The sequence below is a fragment of the Pelodiscus sinensis genome, chromosome 9, assembly GCF_052426305.1.
Source record: "Pelodiscus sinensis isolate ZL-2025 chromosome 9, ASM5242630v1, whole genome shotgun sequence".
Classification (NCBI taxonomy): Eukaryota; Metazoa; Chordata; order Testudines; family Trionychidae; genus Pelodiscus; species Pelodiscus sinensis.
The window spans coordinates 36815625-36837648 of record NC_143060.1 but is presented as its reverse complement, the minus strand read 5'-3'; the positions used below and the strand labels follow the sequence as shown (position 1 = coordinate 36837648).

The window sequence follows — 22024 nt, the reverse complement described above, 5'->3', positions numbered from 1 at the left end:
TTTTTCCAGAATTCAAGAATCGTGACAGATAAAAGGTGTTTCAGAGCTAAAAAACCCAAATCATGCGTGTTATTTACTTTGGCTTAGGAAAAAAGACTACAAAGATATATTAACTTGTTGCACAAAGTACATCAAATTAGGGCATAATCATAATCAGGATATCAAGTGTTCATTCAAGTAAATAAAACACAGTATCTGCAGTTTAAAGAGACCAAAACCTTCTTAAATAATTATCATGTAAGAAAAAAATTACTTAATAAGCATTTTGTCAAATTCTAGTTTAACTATTAGTTATGTCTGCCATTGCCTGCACAACTACAACCCCAAGTGTTATCACTTGTTCTCCCTAATCAAACATACTAGAGAGTAAGTTTGTTTAGGGAACTGAATTTATTTAATTCTGAGGCAACTACCCAACAAATCAACTAGCTAGAAACTAAGCAGCACAATGGTACAGCAACAACAGAAGACTTGTCACATCTTTGGTAAAGAATCAAAACAGTCTAATGACAATAGTAAGTGGTACTGAATGATTTTCTGTGAAAAATATGTTGGCTAAATTTTACCACAAAAAAAACCCCTGCATTTTTTTAGTAAAGAAAAAATGCTTAGAACAAAAAAATAGTTCAAGATTTCTACCTCAACTTATACATGTCAGCCAATATTTTTCAAAACATCAAATATGGCAAAATATTAATATTAATAATATGGGGGGTGAGATTGCAAACTGCATTCTATTTCAGCTCGTAAAGATTCAAAATACTAATAAACAGAGCCTAAGTAGGTCATGCTTAGATGTATCTGCATTTATATAGTACTTAAAATGTTTTTTTAGAATACTAACCTCTCTTTTAATTGAGATACAAAAGGAAAATATTACAAATTACTTTTATTCTGCAGCTTACAACAAAGAATAGTATTTGTTTAGGTGGTGTTTAATTAAAAGCTTCAGCTGTATACTAAAAATGCTTGCAGACTTCAGTTTCTCTTCCTATTCCCCTAATAGATATTTCCTAAGAAAGAAACCCAATTCATAAACATTTTCTAGTTTAGTTGTTACAAAGCTGCTGATAAGCTTTTTTCCTCTTGTTTTCACACTGTTATTGTGATAGCTACATTTAAGATTTTACTAATCTATTTATCCTTTTGAGACAAATGACAGTTATGTCACATATTTCTAAATGGAAGATACTAAACAAAGACTTAATGCTTTGGTATAAATAATGAACGTGATCATCTGAACAATGAAATAATTACCTGAATATCACTATATTTTGTAGCTCAAAAAAGTTCTATGACACTTAAAAGTTATGCTGAATAATTCTAGGAGGCTATTAAAACTATGTCTCATTGCTTTGGTTCACAAATTTTAAGGCCAAAAGGGCCCATTGTAATAATTTAGTCTGATCTCCTGCAAGCCACAGACACTCATCCAGTAGTTTATGAATGTACTGATTGCTAAGAGAAACAAAAACAAGAAAATAATATTTCAGCTACCTACCTCACCAGGGTGCAATCTATCCCAGTTTTCATTAATGTATGTCATAAGTTCAAGCTCTGAATCAAAGTATTTCTTCTTATGAATAACACTGAGGTTGTAAAGGCATAGATGTGCTATATCTACCCTAGAATTCAGAAATATTTAATCAAAAACATTAAGTTTTTATTTGTTTAATTTTTTTTATAACAAACCATTAGTCTTTGAAAGTTTTGCATAAAAATATTAGCACAACATGACTAACAGTACAAAGGCTGATTAGAAAGTTTCATTCTTATAAAACCTAGGGATGTTAAAATGTGTTTATTTTGATAAATGTGTAACCACTGAAATTTTCCGCAGTTACACGTGTGTTTGGGGGAGGAAGGGGGGGAAGAGGTGGCTCCCCACATATACTCATTCAGAGCCGCCTGCTCTCCCACCCCACATTGCTGCTGTCTCTGATACAGGGGGGCATGTGGGTCTGTGGGAACTGATACGCACAGGGAGCCTACTTAAAAGCTGCCTCCTGCCTACACTCCCGTGCTGCTACCACTATATCAGAGGCAGCAACACAGAAAGTGAGGGGGCAGCTGTGTAGGAACTGGCGCTTGCATGGAGCTTGTTTAAAAGCCAGTTCTACATGAGTGCTGGCTTCCACCAGCACCCCTTCACGCTGCTGCTTCTGTTATAGAGAAAGCAGCAGGGAGAATGGGGTAAGCACGTCCTTCCATTTAACCATTACACTATTACACCCCTAATAAAATTTGCACATATGCCCCCCCCCCCCCACCCTTTTCTGTCTTGTGTCCTGTTTTCTGCCTAGGGTTTCACTCCACTGCCTTATGGTATTTTTAGCTCCAAAGTTTGGTATTTGTATAGCAGAGCTGAAAATTAATGAAGTTCAAACTACAAGTTACTTATAATTCTCATGTAAGAAATTCTACTGTAAAATGTGTCAAAATCCTTATTAACATGCACATTGTAATTTGTCTTACCTAGTGGCAAAACTCTAATACATGGATAACAAATACAGTTTAGACTCAAGTTTCTCATACCCAACCAGCAGTGGTTTGTAATACTGAATTGTCCAAGGAAGTGGATCCTGATATCATGCATTAACAGCATGACTAAATAAACACAATAACTGACTCTGAAAGGGACCCTCTGTTGCCTGTCCTTTATTTATAGAAGCAGCGTGTATCAGTGGACGCAACGAGGATGATCCTCAGTTATACAAAGAGACACAAGACATCGGGGAGAAAAGTGAGCGAAATATCTCTCCCTCTCCCCCCTTTTTTTTGAAGTTGTACTTACCATCTCAAAGGTAAACGTTTGAGGTACTCTGGTCCAGAACTGCAAACTGAGCAAACAAATGTATAAAACCTAAAACAAAAAAATAAAATTAAGATACGAAAAGCCATTCACTTTTTTAAAAAGCTGACAACCTAATAGGGATGTAAATGGTAACCAGTCAACAGTTGCCTGGTACCCAAGAGCAGTCCCTTGCCCATGGCCAACTATGGGGCTGAGCTGCCCTGCATAGCAAAACTAGCAGAGGTTCACCTCCCCCCCCCCCTCCACCCCGCACGCACACACACACACACTCACTCAGGCTGGAGCAGCTCCTCCCACCCACCCCCTTTAATCAGTTAACCGGTTAAACACTACATTTACCTGGTTAATCAATTAAATGGGGTTTTACATCCCTATAACTTAACACTTTAGTTCTCCAGCTATTTAACTGGAAGCATCTAAAGAAACTTCATTTTGTCGTCTTCCTTACAACCTGCATTTTAAAATGCTTTTGGGGTTATGACTATTTTAATAAAATTTTATGTTTAAATGCAAGAGGATTAAAACATTCCACATTTTAAACAAACAACCATAGATCAAAACGTTCAGTTCAAGCTTCTTACCTGTCACCGAAAAGCATTGGCTTTTGGAGACACTGCACACAAGCCTCATGAAACCACTGGTTACATTTGCAGCACTGTAGCATCTTTAAATACCAGCTTCACAAGCAGAAATAAAAATAAAACAAGTGTTACAATAAACTGCTGCAAATATTTCCCCAAAATAATGTTGACCTAAAATGTATAGATTTTAGTAAGTATACCATCAATAGAGATATTTCAATAAATTTTAGTTTCATGGTGAAAGTAATTAGAAACTGCCTAGAAAGCAAGAGAAACTGTCTAGTCTGTTCTTGGTAATTCAGGTGGAAGAAATGCAAAGAAGAAACTAGAATAAAATTTAATTTTTAATAATGTGAATTATTTGCTAAATATGCACAGATTTAAAAATTAAATTCTGATAGCACTCTCTTAATTCTCAGTAAAATTTTCCAGAATTGTGCATTTAATTAGGACCAACATCTTTTATTATTCTAGATCAGGGCTACATAACACTGATTATTTTAGATCAGGGCTTCCATCGACTAGTCAATTAGTTGATAAGGGGTGGAAACTGCAAAGCCCCAATGGGGTTAGCTCCCAGCCCCGGGAGCTAACCCCACTGCGGCTCTGCCTTTTAAATGTATTAAGAGGCTAGCAGCTCTTAATACATTTAAAAACCACAAGCGCAGCAAGGGGGGGCAGGGGGGCTGTACGACTGAGTACAAACAGGGAATCGGCTTATTCCCAGCTTGTGCCCAGTCCCTGCTATGCCGCTGCCTCCCCTGAGGAGGTGGTGTTGGGGGGGGGGGGGGCACGACTGGTTTTTAAGCCAGCTTCCCCCAACACCAGCTCCTGTCCATCACTCCCCTCCCCCCTTGCAGCCTCACTCTGATAGAGAAAGCAAGGTGGGGGGGAAGTGACTAGTCAGATCACTGGTTGACTATCTGATAAGCATATGCTTATTGGATAGTCGCTTACTTCCCTAGTTGAAACATCACAAGAGTAGACAGTGTGTGACCTATGATGATACTAACTATTCTTCAGCACCTGTACCACAATGCCCAATAGTAACCGCTCTGATCATAAAACTCTTCTGCTTTAGAAACAGGAAGCTTCCCTCCCCTTCTTTAAAACCCTCATATGTTTTTGAAATACCCTTTCCTGATTGGACAGCTTGGCAAGCACACCTAGGAGGTCTCCCTCATGTGCAACTGCCTACCTAACCATGCTCTAGACACACTCCTGCCTGAAATAAACAGGAGATACATCAAATGCTGGGCTTGTAAGGAGAAGAGCTGCATACACATAGCTATTGGCTAGTCATAGCAAAGTAGACATCTACAAAAAGACTGCTCGGGGAAACAGAAAAAATGTTACGACAGGGATCAGCAGCAAAGCAGTGTGACAGTGACAGAACTGTGGCAGGCATGCCACAAGACCCAGGGAGGGAAACAGCTGATCTGGGGCCAATTCACGGACCTGCCACTTTTACAAGCTGCACTTAGTGGAGACTCCACCAGAACCCCACATACCACCACTCAGAGCCAGAGACCCTTGCTGTGAACAGCAATAAGGAGAAAGGAGGACATACTGGGTGTCAGTCACATCTATGCTGTGAACCATGATCTTTTTGAGACTCCACTATATTCCAGCTAGTCCCACTATAGGAGCACAACACCACCAGGACACCAGTCAGAGTTCTGTTTTTGGTGCCTTAATTACCATCAGGAGTGGAAGATCAGCTAAAATCACCAGAGTCTGCTGAAAACAGCACCATATCTCAGTGCCACTGGAATAGGGGCCAACATTTTCTTTGAAATTGAATAATTCCCTCATTCCCCCACACGCCTTACCCCCTGGTAGGCCATATTCATGATGGCTGCAGCTGGAAAGAAGGACACAAAAGATGAAGTGTCAATAATCATGTCTTATTTAAAACTCTCATCAGAATGAGGCAAGGAAATTCTGAAACTTATCTTCGGCTTTCTAAAGCTGTTCTATCTGTGGCTGCTATTGTTGCAGCATATACTGGGGCCCCCTCTAAGCACATGTAACACCTGAGGCTGAAAAGGAGGAGGAAGATGCAGACTGAGATGACATGTTCAGTGAGATCATGCAAGCCAGTGCTGCATCAGACTGAAATACCACAGAGCCTAGAGAAGCAAAGAACACATAGAAGAAAGGCCCAGCAGAAAGACAAGAGGGAGATGCACAATGATGTGGTTTCTCAAACACAACTGCAACAGATTCTTGTGAACCTAAAGGTTGGTCCAGTCACAGACTCTCCTCCTTCTGCAGTCAGAAAACTGCATTTCAACAGCCCTCTACAGTCGCCAACATTTCAATTTTAAATTTTTGTTCCATTAGTTTAATTTATTAGTTTACACACTAAGGGTATGTCTACACTAGTCCCCTAGTTCGAACTAGGGAGGCTAATGAGGGCGACAAAAATTGCTAATGAAGCGCGGGATATTTAACAGTTCGAATTAACTGTTACTCCTCATGGAATGAGGTTTAACAGTTAATTCAAACTAAGGGGATTATCTCGGAATCCCACTCCTCTGTCGCGTGTAGACGCAGGCAGTTACTTCGGGCTAGTCAGTTTCCAAAATGGCAACCAGCCGGGAATATGCTAATCAAGCACGGGATATTTAAATCCCGCGCTTCATTAGTAATTTCGGTCTCCCTCATTAGCCTCCCTAGTTCGAACTAGGGGGCTAGTGTAGACATACCCTATAAGTTTTTTAATGCCCATTAATGGTTTGTACTGTTTTTGGCCTACAAGATTTTTAGAAATAAAACATCACATACTCCATAGTGCATAGAACTACTTAAAGTGCACAGCATCACAGAACACAGTTAAAAACAGTAATTATATATCTATAGTAAGAAATCCCCACAGGTTAAGTAACTAATTTTTATAAATGTGCACTAAGCACTACACAATTTCTAACAAAACACCCGAAACTTCAGGGCCAGGTCAAGTACTTTCACGAACACGACATTACTATGAGCAGGACTCGCTGAGCGGCGACGAGCCCAGCTCACCAGCTGCACGGTTCTGCGCTCTGCGCCTGCGCAGATCGTTCTACACCGGCTCTTCCGGGTGTAATCTACTCACCCCAGGTGAGTAGATTACATTGTTTGTCCAGCCCTGACTATGACTGACCATTAAATTGCTCCTTTCAAGATACCCTCACTCTCATAGGTCCATGTTGAGCTCTTCTAAGGGACTGTGTGTTCAAAGTGAGCAGACAGCCACTCCATCTCTGCCCTCCACTCCATAGCAACTTTTCCCCTTTCCGCTCACAGATAGTATGAAGGTCACAACAGGCAGCTATTGGGATATTTTTCTCATTGAAATCTAATCTTGTGAGTAAACACTGCCAGTGCCCCTTCAACCTGATGAAAGCACATTCAAAATTGTAGTTTCTGTGCTGATCAGCCAGTAGCTAACTTTCCAGGATGATGTCAAGGTGGCCACTGTATGCCTTTGTAAAACAGGGAAGCAAGAGGGAGGATCAGTCTCCCAAGATCATTATTGGCATTTCAACATCACCAATGCCCATCAGAAGAAAGCATTCCCTGTTTGCAATGTTCTTCACAACAGTACAGAGATATATAGGCTCCATGCTTTTGTCAGAAATGGCAAACAACAACAAGTGCTGTGCAGGTTTGTGGAATTTTAAAAAGGAGCAAAAAAATAATGGGATAAGGATGGCACTAGACCTCTTAATCCCAGTCACCCCTGCATACCCCACAACTCATGCATGCCCCACAATGCCTTGAAAAAATTCCTTACGAGGCATGGCACTAGAAAGGTGACAGGTGGAACACTGGATACTTATCTATCACACACTGCACTCTGTGTGACTAAAAGAACTCCTAAGGAGCACATGAAGTAGATATGCAAGCAGCCATGCATGCATGAACACTACATTAACTGCTGTGGCTTTATGTTGCTGCAGCTTGCATTAATCAAAGTTTATAGTGTAGACATGGCCTAAGAAGTGTGAATTGTCCCAACCTCAATCCACTCATCCAAGGAGATATGACAACTGCTGGGGCAGGTACAGGAAGACATCCAGCTTCACCCTCTCCCATCCTAGTGGTTGAAAGGGACCACTTTCAGCTCAAGGGAAAAGGAGGCTTTCTAATGCCACTTTTGGATGCAAAGTACTCCTCTTGCCACAACCACTCCAAGTGGGAGGCTGGGCAAGGTAATGAGGCAGACATAGGAAGCTCCAAGTTATGGTATGTTATAACCCCAGATGGCTTTAATTTGGGACTCACAAAAAAGTCACAGTTCTGCAAAATTTTCCTCAGAGGTATTCTGCTGCTATTCATGTAAGTCTTAGGGATCGTCTATACTAATGCTATAAGTTGATCTAAGTTATTTTAGTCGCAGAAACACAGACAGTTGTAGACATTGCTGAAAATCAAGCTGTGTCAACAGGAGATGCTCTTCTATTGACTTCGGTATGTCTTCACTAGATCTGTTAAATCAACTGCAGCAATGCCAGTTTAGCCAGTTTAAACAGGACCCTACACTAACTTCAAATGAACAGAAATAAGGGCTTGAGGAAAAACGAACAAAAAGCTATTCCTTGCCCCAAAAGAATAGGTAAATAGGTTTATTACAAGATACATTAAAGAAACACGTTTATTTCAAAACTCATCTCTATTAGTTGACCCTCCCCTTCCCAGCGCCACCATCAGTACACATTGAACCCTGAAGAAAGATATTTAGGCCCATATCCTGAAAACATTTAAGTAAAGTTAACCATAAGTTTAAGTACTTTCAGAATGAAGGCCAAAGTTTTCAGAGCTGCACAAAGAAGAATTTACTTACTCTCCAGGGCCTCCACAGTAGCAGTAACATTGTTGAACATTGGTTTTATGACCTGCATCCCATTCAAGGTCTGCTACATTGTACGGTAATGATTGCTTCATGACTTGTAGCGCTTTGGCATTTGGTCCTTTCTTTAGCGCGCCACCCCTCTGGAACAAAACAGATCAAGGGTTTTTATTAAAAACCAGTAAGTATAGTTATGCAAATTTCAAAACTTTCAACGCAAAGGCTTACATAGTTACAATAGTACTTAATTTTTATCTGCAATTTTGCTATATCAGCTGTTATTAAAATAGCTGATATAACTATAGAAGAACTCATATTATTTGTAGCTGATATTTTATTGACTGCCTTTGAAAAGATATCAAAATTCATAACTTCCAATTTACTCACAAACATTTCCCATCTGGATCAAAACCAGGAACTGTGGGAAATCTCTCAAAGAGAACTAGTTTTTATTTGTCACTTTTAACTTTACACATAAAAGTTTAGTTAATCACCATACAAATACTATGGAAGAGTAGATGTACAAGTTATATCAGCCTAATAATAATAATAATTTGATTCCATAACACACCTTTGTTGTTGTTGCAAAAACACACTGTCGACAGAGCCATTTATCATCTGAATCAATCACGCTGGAATCAATATTTGGTGTGTGACACAGCTGATGATAACCTGAATTCAGAATAGAGATTTCACTCTTATAATGAAACCCATTAAAAACTTTACCCATATTTACACAAACTAAATTGTTTTAAACAACTTCTTTTCTTTCTAAAACAGAATGTAGATTTAAAATATCCTTTGTTTCCATAAAAAGATTCTGATCAGCTATTATGATCAATAGTGCTCCAAACTCTCTTTTTAAAGCTCTTGTTTGTTGAGAGTTTTAATCACAAGAGCTTTGGAAGGTTACAAAACCCAAACCAAATATAATAAAGCATTCAGCCCTTCCCATTAGCCATAGACCAGAATAAACCAAAATATCTAAAATGGAACAAACATCAAGAAACAAAAGTTACCTTGGCCACATTTATCACATATAACCATTTCATTAGGTGCTTCGGAATACTCCTCCTGACATATCGTACAGACCATTTCCCCACTCTCAGAGGCTCCTAAAAATAGATAAAAGTAACTCATGTTACATACATTTAGAACTAGAAGATTCACCCAGCGTTGCTCAGGTCCTTAACTAAGGATGTAAAATCATGCTTAATCAGTTAACCAGTTAAACATTAGTACATTTTTGGCCAGGGGCCACTTCAGAAATTTTTGACGTGGCTCTAGGCTGCTCAGGAAGGGGCAGGACCTCAAGCGGAAGGGATCAATATACTTCCAGGTTCCCCATCCCCAGACTATCATTGGTTTGAGGGTGAGGGAGTGCCTTTGCCCCCTCACATTTCCCCTGGGTGCCCATGCCTCTGGTGTGGGAGAAGACTTCCCGTGCTCCCCAGCCCTTAGGCCAGTGGTCCCCAACGCTGTCACCAGCCCCGCCCCCGGGCACGTGGTGCATGGGTGGTGCCGGCCCCTAGGCGTGCAGCGTATGGGTGGTCCCGCCCCCAGGTCCACGGTGCAAGGGCTGTGCCGACCCTGGGCGTGTGACATATGGGCGGCCCCGCCCTTGGGCGCGCAGTACATGGGCTGTGCTGGCCCCAGGCGTGTGGTATATGAGCGGCCCCGGCCCCCAGCGCGCGGCACATGGGCGGCCCCGGGCGCGCGGGCGGCCCCACACCAGGGCACATGGTGCATGGGCAGCCCCACCCCTGAGCACGCAACACAGGAGCGGCGCCAGCCCCGGGAGTGTAGCACATGGGTGGCACCGGCACTGGGCATGCAGCGTTTATCTAGTACATCACAGCTGTGTTGTCGATCAACAAGGCAATGCACTGGCCTTATAAATAGTGAAACAGGCCTGCCAGGCAACGCAAACAGCCCTGAGTTCCCTGACACTGATGTGCAGGGAGAGTTCTGCCTTGGACCACAGCCCCTGAGTATACCCTGATGTGCTCCCCAATCCATCGCCAAAGCATCCATCACCAGAGACAGGGAGGGTTGGGAGCTGGCAAAGGGGACTCCCACATACACCACTTGGGGCTGCAGCCACCAATTCAGGGAGTGGAAAACTGATGTAGGCAGGGTGACCAGGCCATCTAATGCAGAGGTAGGGAACCTTTTTCGGGTTGAGGGCTGCTGACCCACAGAAAAATCAGTTGGGGGCCACACACAAGTGAGAAACAAAGTGACAAGCCCCTGACTGAGAAGGAGAAAGACACTCCTCCCATTATCCTCACACACCAGAGACTAGGGGGGCCCAAGCTAGTAGATTTTGTGTGCTCCAGCCCTGCGGGTGGGTGGCTGGAGGGCTAACATGGGCTCCCCCATGCTGAGTCTCAGGGGCCAGATCCAGACAAGCCAGGGGCTGCAACCAGCCCCTGAGCCTGAGGTTCCCCACCCCGATCAAATAGATCCCTGTTGGGTCTGTGGACTATGACAAATTAGGTCTGGAGGGGTTGGAGGCAGAGTCTGACATGCTCTCTCACAAACATGTGGGCCGCCATGTGGCCCAGGAGCCTCATACAACTCCTGGACATAGTAGTAGAAACCATTGAAGGGTTTGCATAATGTCCATGAGCATCTGAAAGTGGGACAAGAAGGCTCTCAAGGGTAGAATCTACAAGGGCCCCAGTGAACACTACTTGCTGAGCTAGAACCAACCGGGACTTGGGAAAACTGAGAATAGAGCCCAGAACAGTCACACCTGCCAGTTCCACTAGCTGGAGCACCTGCTCCTGGGACCTGCCCTTGATTAGCCAATCATTAAGGTACAGGAAGATCTGTACCCAGTGTTTGCAGAGAAAGGTCGTCATCACTGTCATGCACTTTGTGAACACCCTCCATGCCATGGAAAGACTGAACGGGAGGACTGTGAATTTGTAGTGGTGGCCACTGACCATGAACCTGAGAAACCTTGTGTGTGTGGGAATGATGGAAATATGTAAGAACGCATCCTTCAGATCAAGGATGGCACACCAGCTCCTCAAATCAAGGGAGGAGACGATAGTGGCCAGGGAAACCATATGGAAAAAGAAGTTACTCACTTTGTGCAGTAAATGATGGTTCTTTGAGATGTGTATCCCCATGAGTGCTCCATTGTAGGTGTCAGGTCATCCCAGCACCGCAGATCAGAGTTTTGAATAGCAGTAGTTAGTGGGGCCACGCATGTGCAGTAGGTGCCTTGTGGCATTCACGCCTTAGCACGCTGTGCATGCGGCCCAACCCACCTCAATTCCTCCTCTATACCCAAGTAGACTGGTACTTCCAAGTAGATGAGAGGCTGGTGGGTCATGGAGAACCCATGGGGGGACACACCTCTAATAACGGTCATTACTGCACAAGGTCAGTAACTTACTTTGCTTCTTCAAGTCATGTCTCTGTGGGTGCTCCACTGTAGCTGATTACAAAGGAGTGACCAGTAAGGAAGGAGGCAGAAAACAAGATTGCTGTGGCCAGTGAGATATTGAGCAACAGCTTGGATACGATGACAATGTCTTGAGAAAGTATGCCCGGACCAGGTGGCAGCATGATAGAAGTCCTTGAGTGGAAAGTTACAAAAAAACACTTTTGATATGGCACTGGTAGCGTGTTCTCAGGGGAGCTGGAAGAGTCCTGTTTTGCAAGAAGTAACAGCAAGTTATACATAAGGGTATCAAGTTGGAAATGCGCTGAACAGAGATGGGCATGCCTTTCAAGTGCTGTGCAATGGAAACTAACATGCTGCGATCTATGGAAGGCTTTGGTTCTATCTATGTAGAAAGCAAGGGCCCACCAAACATTCAAAGTCTGTAGAGTGGCTTCCTAACGGGAGGCTCATGATTTTGGGTAGAAATCCAGCAGGACGATGGGTTCATTAATATGGAATGATGTGCACACCTTTGGCAGAAAGGTGGGATGTGGCCGTGACAGAACTCTGTTTTTCATAAAGACTGTATAAGGCAGATCCACTGTGAGGGCCCCAATCTCGCTGACCCTGTAGGCAGAAGTAATGGTAACTAAAAATGCTACCTTCATGGAAAGGAAGGGAAGGGAACAAGTTGCCATGGGCTTGAAAGGAAGTCAAGTAAGTGAGTCGAGAACCAGATTTAAGTCCCACACAAGTGCTGGATGCCTGTAGGGTGGGTATAGGTTACAAAGTCTTCCAAGGAATCTCCTAGTGACTGGATGAGTAAAGACCAAAAACCCTTCAACTGGACAGTAGAAGGCAGCAATTGCAGCAAGATGAATCCTGAGGGATGACATGGATAGACCTGTGATTTTTAACTCGAGAATGTAATCAAGGAGGATGTGAATTGGAGAGGAACAGGGATCAATTTGTCTCTGAGTGCACCAGATAGAGAATCATATCCATTGGTGGAGGTAGGTGGTGAACTGTGGAGGAGGACATCCTTCACTTGACTGGAACAAAGTGCCCCAGAATCCTAGAACCAGACAGGAGCCACACATTAAGGTTCAGGGATCAAGGTTGGGGATGTAAAGTTGTGCCTTGGTTCTAGAAGAGCAGTCGAGACAGTCCGGACAAGGGGAAAACACAGATTTTAGGGACATCTAGTGAAGGTATGGATACCAGGTTTGCCTGGACCAGGATCAGGCTATCGGGATGACTCGGGACCCATCTGAGTGGATCTTGTGCCGAACTCTTGGGATGAGGGTGAGTGGAGGAAACATATGATGGAGTGGCGTGTTCCAGGTTATGAAGAATGCATTGCCTAGGGGCTCAGACCCAACCCTGCTCAGCACTGAGACAACCCGACACCTACAGGGGAGCACACACATGGACATCACTCAAAAAAGAATTTGAACTTTTTTTACGAACAAGTTCAGATTTTGGAGAACCATAATGGGCCTGAGCCCACTCCACTGGCCTTGGGGATAAGGAAATAGGAATAAAACCCCCTGTCCTTGTATTCCTGAGTAAAGTCCTCTATCACCCCTAACTCTAGGAAGGAGTGAACCTCCTGACTGAGTTGCTCATGACAAGAGTCCCTGAAGAGGGACATGAAAAGGGGGAGTGGAAGGACTGGGGAATAGGGAACTGGATGAAGTATCCCACTGCTGGCATGCTGAGGACCCAACGATACAAAACAATACTGGCCCAAGCACAGCAGAAGTGGGACAAATGGATTGTCAAATAGGAGGGAGAGATCCCAGAACTGGATTGATGCTCCATCCTTAGGCGCATTTTCAAAAGTTGGTCTTAGGGCTGGGAGATGGCAGAGTGACTCCGGTGCTGACCCAAAGAGGTATGGGAAGGTTGCCTATGACTATTATTTCTGCCCCACCTGCGGGTCCTGCCAAGGGGAACCCTGGGAAAAGCGCAAGGGTGGCAGAGGCCTAAATGGCTTGTGATGAGGTCCCTTGGTCACAAGGGACTTAAGAGTTGCCTGGGAGTCTTTAAGGCGGTGCAGCTTCTTATCTATCTTTTCAAAGAAAAGACATGCACAGCCCAAAGAGAGGGGGATCATGGTCTGGATCCTCACGGAGATGCATGTAACCAGGATTGTGCCGCATGGTGATTCCCATGGATATGGACCTAGTGGCTGAGTCAACCGAGTCCAGGGCCATCTGAAGGGAGGTGGGAGCCACAGACTTGCCTTTCTCCAGGACCACAATGGACTCTAAGTGCGAATTTGCAGGCAGTAGCTACTGAAACTTTGACAGCACAGGCCAAGAGTTATAGGAGTAGTGACTCAACAGCACCTGCTGATTAGCTATGTGAAACTGGAGCCCCCCAGTTGAGTAGACCTTATGAACCGAAGAGGTCCAGCATCTTAGCACCCTTGTTCTTACAGGTCAGCCCCTGATGCTCCTGCCTCTCCTTACAAACAACCACATTAACCGCCCTGGAGATAGGTGGGTGAAGAGATGTTTGTACCCCTGGTGGGGAACAGAGTAGCACCTCTCCACTTCTTTTGCTGTCAGAAAAAGGGAGGCTGGGGTCTGCCACAACACCCTGGTGGTACACTGATAGTTTTGACAAAGGGTAAAGCCACCCTGGACAGGCCCTCAGGGCTAAAATATCCACCATTGGGTCTGCATTCTTCACAATCTTTTCCGTGGATACATTGAGGCTGTGAAGCACCCACCGTAGAAGGTCCTGGTATGCCCTTACATCAGGGACAGGAAGGGAGGAAGATGAATCCCCAACCACCTAGTCCAGAGAAGAGGAGGAAGAGGAAGACCTTTGGGCTTCCTGGTGTACCTAGAGATACTGGAGGGCTAAGACATTGGTGGTTCAATGGGTGTCAACGGGTGCCAAGTTGGCGCTTCAATTCAAACAGGCTCAGGAGCTACTGCCATAGTTGAGGGTGCCTGGCAGGATGAGGACACTGAAGCTACCTGCGACACCGTGCTCTGTGCCTGATAGTAGGCCCAGGGCCGCCACAATGGCGACTACACAGGTGCCACTGCGGGGGGGGAGCCAGCATGTCTGCGGTGCCACAGGAGCCTCCCAATGGTGGTGCCGGGAGCGGAGCCGCAAATGGCTGCTGCAAGATGCACAAGAGACCACTTCTCACGTATAGTCAGAGGCAAACAATAGAGGCACTGTGCCAGATAGTGGTGCTGAGGGGACGCTAAGTGCTATGGTAGCAAAATTGGCTTGCCCCAATGCCATATAGGAAAGAGTGCCAGTTAGTGGCATTGGTACTGGGGGCATTTGCTGCACTGGGCAGTGCCGGAGGCTGGAGCATACAGTACTGACCCACAACTAATGCCAATGTCGGCACTGAAGCCAGTAGCGCAGTCTGCATCGGAGCCAGTGCTATGAGCTCTGTAATCTGGATTCAGTCCCTTGCTGCCAGCATCAAAAGGAGGTCCAAGTCCTCCTTCATGGCTTCCCAACTGGGGGAGCCCAACACCACCAGACTCAATGGCCCTGCCCTCAGGGCCAGAATCAACAGTGCCATACTGTCTTTAAGGTACCCATCTGAGGGCCGCACTAACTGATGGTGACTGCTGGCTTTGTTATGCAGTAGCAGAGATGGAGAGCGGTGCCAGGCAAAGGAGCTCGTCTTGCGGACCGGAGAGCAGTGCTTTTGCTCTTTCAGGACTTCTTTTTGAGGCACCGATGTGTCCTGCACTGAAGCTGGACTGCACACCAAAGATGACAGTGCACCAGGGTCCAAGTGCTGACTCCATAAGCAGGAGTTTCAAGCACTGATCTCATTCTGTTAATTCAAGGTTAGAAACTCCTTCAAATACTACACTCATCAGCTAAGTATCCTTAACCTAAGAACTTCAGGCAAGCTGTATGCAGATCTTCTCTGGGTATAGGCTTGCCACAAGGGACACAGTTCTTCAAAACCCACTGCATGCCTGGGGGGAACTTAAACAAGGAAAAAAAAGTGGAAAGAACCCCACCCTCCCAATGACAATTATCAACTAACTTCAAATAACAAGAACTAATCATAACCAAGAAACAGCTAAGAAAAATATAGTTAGGATTGTCTTGCTGAGAAAGAGCACTCCAACAACATTATTGGCAATAAGACGGAACTGTGGAGGTGGAAGGCCGATTAAGCCCTATGTACCATTGGCGGGCAACCTGCGGCCGGCCCATTGGGGCACCACTTGTGGCCTGCAGACCCCTTGTCTGTGCCCCTCGTACACTGGAACCCCGCACTTGGTACTCCTCCCTTCCCTGCGAGCACTTATGGAACACCACAAATCCACTGATTGACATTCCATCCCTGCTCCTCCCCTTCCCTCTCTCCCAGAGCTGGAATGCCACAAACCAGCTGTTCAAGCTCTGAGAGGGGGAGGAGCAGGAATAGAGCACAAATCAGCAGATATGCAGTGCTCTGAAAGTGCAGGGAGGTGGGAGGAGTAGGAAATGCAGAGCTCCAATGCCCAGGTGCACGAGGGGTGCATGGTGGGAGTAGAGGGTCTGGACTGCCAATAGAACCTCAGTGGGCTGAGGGTTGCTGCAGCCCACTGTGATGGAGGGTCACTATTCATAGTTGCCCATTGCTGCTATATACCATGCCATGCAGGTGCCACTTTAGCAGAAAAACTTTCTGATGCTCGTGCTCACAGCACTTACACATCTAATGGAATGCACATGACCAATAACTCAAAGAAATGAATTCTCACTGCAAGCATATTAAATCAGCACTTCACAATGTGCATCAATTGCCTATGGGTTTTTGATGAAGCTTAATGCATTGTTCTTGACCTATATGATTTAGAATTTATCAATCTGCAAAACTGCCTGCCTCTCTCTTCATAGCAGTTTACTGATGCTGGGTCTTTAAATTTTACTTCTGCATTTATGATGTGTTTTTAACTGATTTCAATCAAACACCATTGGCACCGTAAGTGTAACATTTAGTCTACATCAGTGTTTCCCAATTTTATTTGGCCACGGAACCCTTTTTTTTTTTTTTTTTTTTAAACGCCAGGGGTAACTGGTTGACAACAAAAAAACAAAAAAACAAACAAAAAAAACACACACCACACACACACACCCCACCCCACGTTGGCCTGCCCCTAACATTGTGGTGGCCATTGGCCGACCCCTAAAACTGGTTCTGGGGGAGGACGAAGTGATCGGGGTCCCGCAGAACCCTTACTTTCACTTCGTAGAACCCCGGGGTTCCACAGAGCACTATTTGGGAAACACTGCTCTACAGAAATGAAATACTGAAGTTCTTGCCTGTTTGTATATCCTTCCAGAGAACCCAGGATTTGGAACTATCTTCAAATATAACAAAGCAGCTCTGTTTCAATTTGTTTATCTGAAAAATAAAGAATTATTTTGTGATTACATAGAATCATTAAAAGGGAGAATTTTAATTAACATATTGTAGTCAAGCTTAATGTAGGATGCTACAGGAGTCCCTGAATACTAAAAATTAGTTACCTTTTTGATAGTTCCAAGATAAAACAAGCCATCTGACCACCTCGCTAGGACATCCTGACCTTCTTCAAATTTACACACTGGCTTTTTGGCTCTCTCTCCATCCCGTAAGGATAGTTTGGCCAAGGATGTTGGGGTCTTCTGGTTTCGACGTAGAGGAGACCGTTTCTGGACCAGTGAATTACCCACCCCTGTAGAGTCTCTAAAATTAAACAAAGAAAAAAAATTAAATTAGGGTAACTTATTAAACCTATCAATTGTACTTTGATCAGCATTAATAGCACTTACGAAGAAAAACCCCTCAGCTAATCCCTAGAACTGTGTAAGAAGTTAATGATTTTAACAAAAAACCCTACCATTAAAATTCAAAAAGCACCAAAACCAATCAAAAGAATCTAATACTTAAAGGGTAAAAGAAAGGAAGAAGAGATTGATTCAACATGAGGCCATAAAACATTTTAAAGTGACATACAGAATTATCATTATTCTCTAGTAATAGAAATTACTTATCTAACGGCAAAATGGATCTAGATAAAAAGATGAGTGTCATTTTGGTAGCTCAAAAGTTACAATTCATTTCTTAAAACAAACAGTCCCCTCTCCGAGAACAAGCTGCTCATCTACCTGTATTTAGATCCTCTGGATGACCCAATACAACTTAACTTCAGCCTGAAAATGAAAACTAGCCTTCTATCTTCCCCCCCTCCCCCTCCCCGAATACACAGAAAGGTAGAAGAAACATTCTGCATATCCAAACCATCACTTTGCTACACTTCTTTTCCAACTCCACTTGGACAGTTGAGTTACAAACTATACAAGAGAGAATGTACGTGGCAGGTGGTTCTCAAAGTACATTATAGCAGTAGTCTCCAAATCTTTTAACCTTGCGTGCTCCTCCTCCCGCAGGCCTGTGTAGCATTCATTCTCCCTCTCTGACTCCCCTCACAAGGGCTGCCCAGGCATTCCTTGGCACAACCCAGTTTGAGGACTTCTACACTACGGAATAGCACTGTCATTTGGTTATATTTGTGACGAAACCAGGGTGGGAAGCAAGTTTTCATTTTCCACACAAGTTGGGATAATTTATATACCCAGAATACAGTGCAGAACAGTCCAGCAGCCAGAAATAAAGTTCCATTCATGCAGATCAGCGTTTCAGTTGTCAGCCTCCCAAACAGCAACATTTAAATACAGTAGTCAAACCAAACTTTAAAATAGCTTAAGGCAGATCTACAATACAAAGTGGCATTGGGTCAACTGCATCTATTCTTTACTTAGTAACTCCACCTCCACGAGAGGTGACACCATGACAACAGGAGCTCTTCTAAAGACAAACCACTGACTACACAAAGGATTAAAGTTGGTGTAACTATGGCCTTGTCTATACTAGCAGAGTAAGTTGACCTAAGTTATGCTATTCCATCTATGCAAACAACATAACTGGAATCAATGTAGTTTAGGTCAACTTACCACAGCATCTTCACTGTGATGTGTTGACAGGAGATACTCTCCAGTTGACTTACTCTTCTCAGTAAAATAGATTACCTGCTTTGATTTAGCAGATTTTCACTAGACCCACTAAATTGACACCCACAGCATCGATTGCAGCAACATCCATCTCCCTGGTAATGAAGACAAGCCCTATGTTGCTAAGAAATGTGGATTTTTTCAAAACCTGAGTGATGTACTTATATTGACGTGTGTAGTATTGATCTGATCTTAACTATTTTTATTTATTTTTAAACGCCATCTGAAAAGTTTTAAAATTGTACTTGCATCCATGTTGTTGATTTTTATGTAAAGTTTCCATTTGTTTCCCTCTAAAAGCAAATTTTTTCAGCTTTTTAACCTTAGACATAAGAATATCAAGTTTGATAGTCTCCAGTTTTATTGAATGATCTCAGGGATGCTTATTATGAGCTTTAACAACTTAAAATGATGAAGTATAAACTTATTTTTTAACAAAGGACTCCTGTATACAAAGTGTTGTTAACTGAAATTTAGTGGGTGTTAATCATCTAACTAAAGAATTCCATTCACTTTCAATTAGGCCTCATCAACACTATAAAGTTATGCGGACATTTTTTCCACTCTTGTAATTAAACTGCTGTTGAACATCCACAAAACTCAACTTCTGACAGCACTGCGCATCTACAATAGGTAATCTTGGACTGACAGAACAATGCACTGTGGGTAACTATCCCATCGTGTAATTAGTCACCATCTGTTGCTGGGTGTTCTGGTAAGGGAACGCAGTTCCTCATCGAGGTTGGCTCTGCCTCCCATGATGCAGTTTTCTTAATCCCAGAAACTTCTTAGCATGTTTATGCTGTTTTCAACAAACTGCAGTAAACTGCACACCTGCAATATCCATAAAGAAGTGAGGATCCTGCACAGCTGACTATAATGAGCTTTATGAATATAACACACTAGATCCTGCAGTATTACATGACCTGCAAGCTTATGATGACACGGTAGTGTCTACCCTACTGTGTGCATGGTCACAATCATCCATGGTTGCTGCTGGCAATCACAGAGCAGCTGCAAAGAGTGGACCATCAGTTCTGCATGTGAAAAACATGCACTAGGTGGTGGGATCACATCATTATTTGAAAAACTTAAAATAATAGTCTAACAGCACCTTAAAGACTAACAAAACACGTAGATGGTTTCATGAACTTTCCTGGATATAACCCACTTCTTCAGATGAATGAAGTATTAAAAAGTCCAGTTCCAAAATAAACAGGAGATGGGGGGGAGGATGGAAGGAAGGGGGAAAAATAGTGACTCTGGACTGTTCAAGTTACAAGACACTGATAGAGGTGCAAATTGTTGTTAAGTACCTATTGTTTGGTTGGTTAAGTCATTAGAATGTGGAAGATAGTGTGCTAGCCAAGTAATGTCTTTATTCATACCTTTGTGATGGCTCCCAAACTTGTAAATGAAGTTCTAAGGCTTCCCTGTGTATTTGGCTTGAGGAATTGGCTGGAAACAACAGGGTGACTTTGAGATCCTGGGCAGGTTAAAGGACTGAGTGCCCGGGCAGGTTAAAGGACTGAGTGCCCGGGCAGGTTAAAGTGATCTCCAATAGGTTTTTGGGTGTTGTTGCCTTTTCGGATATCTGATTTGTGTCCATTAATTCTTTCCCTGTAGAGACTGTCCAGTTTAGCCAATACACATGGCAGAGGGGCACTGCTGGTATAGATCACATTAGTGGACATGCAGTTATGTAAGTGTGGAATGATAAGCAACAGCTGCAGAACTTTCCTGGAACTATAGATACATCTTACCCCTGCGCTTCAGCACAATGATTTGAAAATGAGAGTTGCCCCAACAAGGGAGAAGCCAGCAGCAATTGTTATGTGGAAGCTGGCAATGCCAAATTGCTACTCAACAGTCACAAATAAGATTGGAATGAGAAAATCCACTGTGGGGGTTGCAATGTAAGGAAGCAAGGATCACTAATTGTTTTCTGCTACAAAGGACTGAACTCTGGTCAACATGCCAAAAATAGTGGATAACTGCCTGGCAATGCGGTGGGGCAAGAGTGGCACACATATCCTCATTTTGGCCCCACAGCCACCTTGCAACAGAGTATATCAACAGAAAGTGCTATTTTTCTATGATACTGCAAGCACTGATGGATCACCAAGATTGTTTCACCAACACAGACTGGTCAAGAAAAATGGATGATGCACCCATCTTCAAGAACACTGGCCTGTACAGAAGGCTGCAAGCAGGGACTTTCTTTCCAGACCAGAAGATATCAATTAGGAACATGGAAAAGCCAATTGTGATCCTGGCCGGTCCAACCCCCACCCTTCTTCCTCCTATAACTGATGCAGCCTTACACCAGCAACATTGAGGCACTTTAGCTGCAGTCAAGAACAGCTCAGCAGGTGCTGGGAAGCTAGAGGTGCCACTTTGTCAGGTTAGAACTCAGAGGAAAATATTTCCATTATTATCAAACTCTGCTGTGTTCTGCATCACATCTGTTAGGCTAAAGGGGTAGAAATTTCAACATCATGGAGCATTGCAGCGGACCAACTGGCAGCTGCTTGTAGGCAGCCAGGTACCAGGGCTGTAAGTCAGGCTCAATGGAGAACTATTTGAACCATGGAGGCTTAACAAACATTTTGACAATAAGCCACAACTAAGGATGTTAAGAGGCATGTAACTGGCTAATTATATATTCGATACAGTTTGTATCAGCTACACATGATTAGTTGATAAGGACAAGTGCTCTCACTGGGTCCAGGAGCTACCCCCCACTGTGGCTCTGCAATTTAAATGTAATAGGTGCCAGTGCATAGGCAGCCCAGTTCTTACTACATTTAAAATGCAGAGCCGCAGTGGGGTAGGTCCTGGACTTGGCATGATCCAATCTTGCTCATTTCTGGCTCACACTGGGACCAGCAGCCTCTTCCACAGGGGTCCCAGTGGGGAGCTGAGATACCCCATGGACAGAGGCTGCTACAAATAAGCAGCCCCTGTAAGCAGTGGCCGGGGCTGGCCAAAAACAGAGGCATGTGGAGAAGTCTCTGCTCGCGACGAGCCTGGACCTACTGTAGGGAGAAGCTGCTGTGTGACGCAGGCAACAGCGTGTGGGGAAGGGGACCAGGCGGTATCACAGAGTTGGTGCTGGGGGGAACCAGCTTTTAAGCCAGCTCCTGCTTCCTCCCTCCCTCCAAAGGCAGCAAGTGGAGGAAGGGGAACACCGCTAGCCGCAACAATCTGTGTTGCTGTAATGCATACAGACAAGCATTATTTTCTTGCACCACAGTATAAACCTTGTAATGACTGCTCTGTGTGTGGTAATTTAATAAAGTAAATACAACTGCTGCCACTGTTTGAATTTTAGCAGCAATCACTGTATA

At 43.9% G+C, this 22024-nt stretch overlaps 1 protein-coding gene across 3 annotated transcripts in view; it reads right to left on the bottom strand.

Moving 5' to 3' along the window:
• MTF2 (metal response element binding transcription factor 2) overlaps window positions 1-22024 on the bottom strand; it is a 61577-nt gene that overhangs the window by 12871 nt on the left and 26682 nt on the right. For all 3 annotated transcript variants that reach the window (XM_075936549.2, XM_075936551.2, XM_075936550.2), the window contains 8 exons: window positions 17151-17349; window positions 16944-17025; window positions 9253-9348; window positions 8805-8905; window positions 8228-8376; window positions 3397-3492; window positions 2795-2863; window positions 1502-1625 (listed from right to left, as the gene is read on the bottom strand). In XM_075936549.2, coding sequence (XP_075792664.1) covers window positions 1502-1625; window positions 2795-2863; window positions 3397-3492; window positions 8228-8376; window positions 8805-8905; window positions 9253-9348; window positions 16944-17025; window positions 17151-17349 — 916 coding nt within the window. The remainder of the gene's footprint in view (window positions 1-1501; window positions 1626-2794; window positions 2864-3396; window positions 3493-8227; window positions 8377-8804; window positions 8906-9252; window positions 9349-16943; window positions 17026-17150; window positions 17350-22024) is intronic.